Source organism: Sinocyclocheilus anshuiensis, unplaced genomic scaffold, assembly GCF_001515605.1.
Source record: "Sinocyclocheilus anshuiensis isolate Anshui unplaced genomic scaffold, SAMN03320099.WGS_v1.1 scaffold47, whole genome shotgun sequence".
NCBI lineage: Eukaryota > Metazoa > Chordata > Actinopteri > Cypriniformes > Cyprinidae > Sinocyclocheilus > Sinocyclocheilus anshuiensis.
This window is the reverse complement of record NW_015551047.1, coordinates 1,239,718-1,248,697: the sequence shown is the minus strand read 5'-3', so window position 1 is coordinate 1,248,697 and position 8,980 is coordinate 1,239,718. Positions and strand designations below refer to the sequence as shown.

At 37.1% G+C, this 8,980-nt stretch overlaps 1 protein-coding gene across 4 annotated transcripts in view; it reads left to right on the top strand.

Moving 5' to 3' along the window:
* Window positions 1–2,112: 2,112 nt before the first annotated feature.
* The window catches only part of pdgfab (platelet-derived growth factor alpha polypeptide b), a 26,469-nt gene continuing 19,601 nt past the window's right edge, over window positions 2,113–8,980 (top strand). The window contains exons 1-4 of one of the 4 annotated variants that reach the window (XM_016451634.1): window positions 2,113–2,422; window positions 2,531–2,693; window positions 2,761–2,847; window positions 3,937–4,036. In XM_016451634.1, coding sequence (XP_016307120.1) covers window positions 2,785–2,847; window positions 3,937–4,036 — 163 coding nt within the window. In that variant the 5' untranslated portion in view covers window positions 2,113–2,422; window positions 2,531–2,693; window positions 2,761–2,784. Of the gene's footprint in view, window positions 2,694–2,713; window positions 2,848–3,936; window positions 4,037–8,980 lie in introns of those variants that run through there. The other 3 variants (XM_016451632.1, XM_016451635.1, XM_016451633.1) reach the window with 3 other exon arrangements.

Genomic DNA, 8,980 nt, shown 5'->3' with positions numbered 1-8,980 from the left:
GGCAAAGTAAAGGAACGAAACCGAGAGATAACGCAGGACTGACAGAAAGCAATAACTTCACGTGTACTTTCTTCGACTGTGATAGTGTCTGAGAGCAGAAGACTGTGTACTACACACTGGACAGAGGGCAGATTCCTTGGTGGAGTAACGTAATATACCTTTGGACAAGAATCTTTTAATTGCCTCTGTATAAACGGTGTGTTTGTGTGCGCTGCTCAGATATGCTGTGATTCAGCTTGTGCTGTCTCATCACTGAAAGCGTCTCGGCTCAGGGAGAAACACCTCTGACTCAGTGATATCAGTGGAGGAGCAGACGAGCGTGTGAGTTTGTCTGGAGGTGAAGTTTTGTTTTGTTTACTGGTTGCGTGGCTTGGTCATATTCATAAAACATAAGTCTAAAAATCTGTCTGTCTGTCTGCAGGTCTATACATCTATCTGTCTGTCTGTCTTTTCATATAGGTCTGTCTATCTATCTGTCTGTCTGTCTGTCTGTCTGTCTGTCTGTCTGTCTGTCTGTCTGTCTGTCTGTCTGTCTGTCTGTCTGTCTGTCTGTCTGTCTGTCTGTCTGTCTGTCTGTCTGTCTGTCTGTCTGTCTGTCTGTCTGTCTGTCTGTCTGTCTGTCTGTCTGTCTGTCTGTCTCTGTCTGCCTGTCTGTCTGTATCTATCTATCTCTCTGTCTATCTGTCTATCTGTCTATCTGTCTGTCTGTCTGTCTGTCTGTCTGTCACGATATCAAGTTCTTATAGTCTTGAGGTCTTTCACTACCTTTTGTTGTCGCCTCGTTTTATTTCTATTTTGCATTTCCTACTCCTTAGCTCTGTTACTAACTTTGTAACTTAAACGTTCACATTTTTTCGCTTGGCTTCTGTCATTAGAACTTCACAGATTCTGGTCTACATGTAGCCTGTGGAAACAAACATTCATCTACTCCTGGATCATATTCCACAACTTTATGGCTGTTTTTACTGCATGCCAGCTTCTGTGGAAGTCTTTATTGGGCATGATGTTCTTATAGGAACATACTGCTCAGCTGCCAGTGAAAGCACTTTTTAATGGGGAATCCCTCTCAGGTACTAGACAGCTCACTGTATTTCACTCTCACTTTCTTTATTTGACTTTACTTTCTGTTAATAATGTCATAAAAGAGTTTATATATATTAAAGTGCCTTTATAAAGCCGAAGGTGGCTTTCTGATTTATTTTTCCTTCACAATTCTTATTCCTCTCCTTGCATCATTCAAGTTTCATTTCCTCTGATCATTGTTCCTCCTTCAGATCCTCGCAGTCATTCTGTTGGTCACTGTACATCATGATCTGATCCTCTTCTCTTTCAGAATGGGTGAGTAAGCCTTACAGCTGGACTCCAGGATTTTTTTCTCACGTCATTTAATCGGAATTGTGCTGAAAGCTCAAGTGAAAATTGAGTAATACAGGAAGACCTTGATAGGTAACAAGAGTAGAAACTGTTGTGTAAATATAAAACAAGCAAGCAACTTCTAAAGAAAAAGGTGTATTATTTTGCAATTTAGGCCTATAGTATTTATCGTAACCATTATAAATGCTACAAAATAAATAGAAGACTAGTACTTCTGTTTTTGTTGTTTTAGAAATGCACACAAACTATTTTATTAGATAGTTTTACAAAAAGTTATTTTATCAAAAAAAAAAAATTTAGTTGTATCCTTCCGCTAGAAAATATAGTTCCTGATTTCACAGAATGTTGCAATGCAACAAGCGCTCCGCTATGGGCGAAGCACTGATTCGCATCGCTAAACAGGTGTTTTAACGTTTCGTTTGGTCTAGTTTTACAGGACCCAAACTATTTATTTCATAATGCACATATTAACAGTTTCGACATAACGCCGTTCACATAGTTACTATATCACTACGCGCAACATAGATGAACGTTCTGTTATCGTGTGTCAGGAACTATATCTTCTAGAGGCAAATTGCGCATTTGCTTTATTGATTCCTTGTTACTTAATATTTTATAAATGAAGAGTTTTATATTTAAAAAAAAACTACGTAATTCGAGGTCATATGCTAGCTATATTTTGAATAGTGACAGCTAAATGGGTTGCAGGTGCTGTTATTAAGTTTTTAACGAGGGCTTCAGTCGACACATTTTACATGCAAATTTGAGATATGAGTGCCTCAGTAAGGGGTTGAAGGGTTAAATTTCATATGCAGCTCCAGCCAACCGCCTCCTCGAGCGCTCATCGGCGATTACCGGAGCGCGAGGGGAGGCGCATATATTCCGCAGATCAGACGTGCATGAGACAGCATTCAGTGCACGAACTTTAGAGAACAAGACCAACTCTGAGCTCTTTCCTTTTGCTTTATTCATGGATACTAACCTGGGATTGTACTTCCACTGCATCACGGCATACTTCATGAAGATCCAGTGCTGAGTTCTATATGAGGTGCATTGTCTCACTTCTAAACATCTGTGAAGCATTTCTCTTTTGAGTTTTAATCTATATATACTGACCTAGGCAATGCAAAAGTGTTTCTGTCTTTGGATTGTTCAGGCTTGGACAGCCATGACGACCTTTTGCAAGTTAAATCACATTTGAGATTCAATAAAGGGCGCATTTGGACCAGTACCAGCACCTGGAGTACCAGGGCAGTTTGGATTCTCCTCTGTAGACTTGAGCTGGTGCTTCGGGTCATTTAAAGGGAGATCTCTTCAAGGTATGGTTCTGGACTCTGCGCTCAGGAGCGGTTCCAAGGCTCCTACAGTCTGCATCTTTCTTATTAGGTGGAAAATTGACATTGGAAGGAGATGAGAACCTTATTCTGCTGCTTTCTGCTCCTCACCTCGCACCTTCTGCTGGCAACTGCTGAGGTAAAGTGCCAAAGATCCCACTAAAGCAGAGCCTTGTTAGATCCATAGAAAAGTGCTAGCTTGTTACACCGGAGCAGGATAGGCTATATAATTCACCTTATACATAGTCATAGAGCTTTAAATCCAATCAGTCTCATCATAATGAGGTCAATTTTATTATTTTTTCCCCTGTAATTTTCTAGATTGGATTAATGATCTATGTTAAATGTGTCTTAGATCCACATCATTATTTATTTTTTTATGGTGTCAACGCATTGTGGTTGCGGGTGAACGTGATAAGTAGATTAGCTGTTCTCTGGAATATTTACAGCGTTCTTTTATTAGAGTTTTTAACGGTACCTACTTCTACAAAATCGGTGGTTCTTTAAGCATGTTATAAAACACCTAGGCCTATACCAGACAAAGAAATGCATTGTGTCATCTCATCTTAAATTTACGTTTATTTATATATTTGTATGTTGAGATATAGATACGCCTGTAAAAAAAAAAAAGTAACAGGGTTGACCATCTTCGAGGGCTTTCGGTGGTTTTTCTAGTACATTATTGGCCATGTGCATAGGTGATATTTATTCAAATACCTATTTTAATAACAGCCGTTTTACTGTACAAAATCTTGGTAACAGGGTTGACTATTGAAGATCGCCCCCTATTGACAAACCTAATCAAATATCGCATAAAATTATAAAAAGAGGAGACGCGGCTTGCGCTTGATGTATTCAAGATGTTGTCATTTTAACTCCATATACTTTTTTATGGCATTGTCAGTAATTTTAATGAGGGAGAATTTAGATGTAATATATTTTGTCCACTAAAATCTGAAGACAAAATTGATAGATATAAGGAGAACAGATGTTTTTTTCTTCTTTTAGTCACATTTTATTTCCATACGGGCTAAATATCCGATATATTATTCTAATTTGTAACAGTAAAATATTCCACATGTAGGCTACTCGATTTTTGTTGCTGTGATTAGAAAATGTCTCTAAAGAATGACTCGTCAACTTTTCACGCGGCTGATACGCAGAAATACACCTCTGTGTCGTACTAGATTGGTCAAATGCCGCAACTGCCCTCTTTTTATGTCGGCAGAAGGAGTTTGCGATCCCTCAAGATTTCATCGACAGACTGTCCCACAGCGAAATCAACAGCATCAGCGACCTCCAGCGGCTACTGGAGGTAAATTCCCCAGGTAAATTCTGCTCATTGTCTTCTTGACACCTCTGTGGACTTTGTTCAACAGCTAATCTCATGTGTCTCTGTGGCAGGGCTATTTACAGGTGTTTGTTGTAGTTGCCGTGGTTTAAGTGTAATGTTGTACCTGCCACAAAGCCGTGAAGCTGTGTTTTATGAGTGGCACAAAACAATTTAAAGGTATCGTTTATACTGGCCAATGGGTGGAGAGTCATAAATAGTTCTTTGCAGATTGCTTCTGTTTTTAGAGCAATGCATGGATCTTATGTCCAGACTTGCGTCACGGCTGAACGGGAAGCCAAGTTTTCCTATACTTAAGTTGTCCACAAGTGGTTTCATTTGCCCACTATAATTTCATTTACAGGGGAATTACTGGTAATTACACACAGAAAAAAAAGCAAGACAGTATAATTTGGGGTATGAGTGTAAGCAGTCTGGTTTCTGTGGTGAGAGCATAGGTGTGATAGGTGTGCAGGGGGACGAGTTGAATAATGATAACAGAGCATCGCCTCGTAAATATGTTGCAACAGGAGTGTTGATGTTAACAGTAAAACGCATGAGTGAAATATGCTTTGTACGGGGTTGAAATCTCAAGTTCTGCTGCTTGTTTTCCTCCTCCTTCTTCTGTGCCTTCTTCACTCTCTTTTAGTATGGATAATATTACAGTGATCACTAACACGAGCCGTCTCTGAGTTCACTTGAGCTGGTATATACACAGGCACTTGTAATATATCAAATGGCGGGGCTCCTTTGAAGTTTGATAGAAAATATCTGCCTTTACTAAATGTTTGAGCTTTTTGGCTCCATTGGTTAGAATTAGTGTGCAATGCATTGGCATAAAACAGTGACTTTAATATGCTATATGGGTTAATCTCTCCACACCTGTAAGAAACATTTCACGCCAGAATGTACAGAAAAAAATAAGAAATTACATTTTGCTTTATCTTTTTAATATTTACGATTTTTTTCCCCCATTACATACTTTATTTAATAATTCATTTTATTCTTATTTAATCACTCATTTAAATACAGTAAAAAATATTGTAATTAAAATATATTATAAAAAAAAAATAATAATTTTACTGTGCAAAATTCTTGGCAGTCCTAAAAATAGGCTAATTAAATAAAAAAAAATCCTTTTAGATATAGTACTCTCTATTTTTATTGGTGTCTACATAAATCAGGCTGTCTGTCAGACACCCAAAGTCTAGTAAAAGATGCCTGACGCCAGTGATGGTATATTTTCAGATCTTTTTAAAGTCAGACTGTTCAAAGCCATCGCATGTCAGTCAAAGAGAAGGACTTGAAGTTGTTTCATGCTCACTGTAATCATAAAGTTTAGTTTCTTAACTTCAACCACTCAGGAACCAAAGTTAATATCAAAACTCATTATAAAATGTAAAAAAAATAAATAAAAAAAAGCAGTTTTTAATTCTTAATTTCTGTGCATTGCTGAACAGACAACCTGCTCCACAAAAAAAATTCATAAAAATAAAATCCGCAATTCTGACTTTTTTCCCCACAAGTTTATATCTGACAATGCTGGCTTTTTTTCCTCTGAGATGAGAGATATAAACTCAGAATTCTGAGGGAAAAAGAATTCTGACTTTCTTTCAATTCCGAGTTAGGAAAAAATGTAAAAAATTAACTGCCTTTTTTCTTTCAATTATGACTGTTCTTTTCAGAATTGCGAGTTTATATCTTGCAGTTCTGATTTTACCTCTTACCGTTTTTCTCTGAATTGCGAGAAAAAAGTCTGAATTATGAAATATAAACTCACAATTCTTAGGAAAAAAAAAATGGTGAGATATAAACTCGGAATTCTGACTTTCTTTCAATTCCGAGTTTACATTTCGAACTTCTGAGTTTACATCTCACAATTCTGCATTTTTTCAGAAAATTCAAAAATGTGAAAAAGTAATTGCGACTTTTTCCCTTCAATTTAGACTTTTCTTCTCAGAACTGCAAGTTTATATCTTGCAATTCCAAGTTTTAAACTTGCAAAAAAAAAGTCTGAATTATGAGATATAAACTCAAATTTCAGAATTATCTTTCTTGTTTTTTAATCTGTGGCAGATATGGGCTTCTGCAGATATCAGAAGCGTGTTGTGTGACTATCGATGTCATTGCTATCATTGTTTAAGCAGCTATGAGCGTTTTCCGTTCTGATTAATCTCATTTAATCAGTAGATTATCATTTAATCATGAGATTATCTGAGGCGCAGTACCTGTGCCTCAGATCAGAGAGCTAACCTCGTCAACTCTCCATACGAGGAGTGAATGATGAGAGGAGGAAGGCACAGATAGGTATCTCCCGCTAATGGACGGAAAATTAGAGGTCATGAAAGCAGTGACAGTGATTTAGGGAGGAAACGGTGTCTCTCTTTCGCTGAGGTCAGCACACGCGACCTCTCCGCTCACCTGGAACAGGCCACACTTGTTCTGCGCCTCCCAGCAGCCTTTTAACTTATCAACATCCATCTGTCTGCCTCTCCTGTCGCCCTGCGCTTTCACATCCAGAAGAAATGGAGGGACGTCCTTTTGTTTGAAGAAAGGACAGCTGTCAATTCGTGAAGAAGGGCTAATGTTATCCTTTGTAATTCATTCAGAGAAAGCGCACACAGAGAGTCGGAGACAGAGGGGTGTGATGATAGAGGCCTAGTGGTTAAAGATCTGCACTATAGTGGTTAAAGTTCAGAACCTGCAATTTACACAGTTACTGGAAGAATGCTTTCATCAGCATCGCTCAGTTGTGAGGAGGACACAGAAAACTGGGTCGCTGCAGGTAGATCGTACCTGTAATTATTGTGCTGCAAGCTAATGTGGCTAAAAATCACCTGCCAAATTATACTTGATGAAAATGTGTCAGTTTTACAGTGTTAAAAGAGAATAATGTACTGAAAATGATAATTCTGTCATGATTTAATGACTCGTTTGTCTTTCCAAACGTGTAGGACTTTCTTTCTTCTGTGGAAGAATAAGAGATGAAAATGAGATGTTTAGCAAAGTTTTTGGTTCAGAATCTGCTGATAGATAATGCTACGTATAGCTAAATAAACAAAAACAAGTACATTTAATAAATAATAAATGTAATTTTAATTAAATAAAATATGAGTAAATATTACAAAAGACATATTTTCATATGATTTTATCTGTAACATTTTGGTTCAGAATCTGCTGATAGATAATGCTAAATTTTTATAACTGTTTTAGATATAATAATAATAATTATTATTATTATTAATAAGTTAAAATGTGAGTAAATAGATGCATTTCATACATAAGACACATTTGCTTATTTGCTATCATTGAATAATTATCAAATTATTTTATTACTAATTATTATATTATTATATTGCATCTATCTATCTGTCTGTCTATATAGATAGAATATATTAATAAATTAAATATCGGTATTTTCATATATAGATGCATGTCATAAAATAGATACATTTTTTATTTGCTATCAATAAATAATCCAATTTTTATTTTTTATTTAATTTTTACATATTCAAATTTTTGCTAATTATTATATTGTTATATTTACATTAAATATTAGTATTTTCATACATATGTAACAAGTTAAAATGTTCATTTGCATGTGGGTTTGAGAGAAGATGAAGCAATGTTGCTCAATTTCCTTCTTTCACAACATTTGATGACAAAACGTTCCTTTCTGGGTGAGCTGTTCCTTTAAGTGTGCTTTGACAGCCGCACTTTCGTTCGGTTGGTCGTCTTGTGTTTGTGTGTGTGAGAGAACAAAGTTCTTGAGTTTGACATCATAACACTGAGATTTGATGTGAACATGAGATAAGGTGTGTTGTGCAGGATCAAATGCTGAACTCTCTCTCTCTGCGGGTCAGCGCGCACTCTTTGACTGAGTCTGAAAAACAACTTAAAAACAATGGCCTTCCATTTGGAAGGAAAGATGAGACGAACTAGAGACACAGAACAGAGTGGGGCTTTTGTTGACATGTCACTTGTGTTTCCTGCTTCAGGACTGTGTGTGTGGTCATGCAGTCTTTTAAGTTGAGAGAGTGTGTTTGGGTGCTTTGCTCTCCCAGCATTCTTCACGGCTCAGAGCTGGGCGCAGTTCTTCTGCCGCTCACAGATTAGCCAGTTTGATGTTTAACCGCACTGCACACTTGGGTAAACTAAACCCAGCTGAAATATCTATAGAACAATATCAGATAACCATTTTACTCTGAAATGCTCTGCAATGTATATTGTTAAGTGGTTACAAATAGTTTTAATGTGTTACACACATATCTATCTATCTATCTATCTGTCTGTCTGTCTGTCTGTCATCTATCATCTGTCTGTTCTGTCTGTCTGTCTGTCTGTCTCTGTCTGTCATCTATCATCTGTCTGTCTGTCTGTCTGTCTGTCTAAGTGGTTACAAATAGTTTTAATGTGTTACCTATCTATCTATCTATCTATCTATCTATCTATCTATCTATCTATCTATCTATCTATCAGTCTGTCTGTCTGTCTGTCATCTATCATCTGTCTGTCTGTCTCTATCTATATATCTATCTTTCTATCTGTCTGTCTGTCTGTCTGTCATCTATCATCTATCTGTCTGTCTCTATCTATATATCTATCTTTCTATCTGTCTGTCTGTCTGTCTGTCATCTATCATCTATCTGTCTGTCTGTCTGTCTATCTATTTATCTATCTGTTTGTCTGTCTGTCATCTATCATCTATCTATCATCTTTCTGTCTGTCTGTCTGTCTGCCTGCCTGTCTTCTATCTATCTATCTATCTATCTATCTATCTATCTATCTATCTGTCTGTCTGTCTGTCTGTCTGTCATCTATCAGTCTATCTATCTATTTATCTATCTCTCTATCTGTCTGTCTGTCTGTCTGTCTGTCATCTGCGTGTCTGTCTGTCTGTCTATCTGTCTGTCCGTCCGTCCGTCCGTCTATCTATCTATCT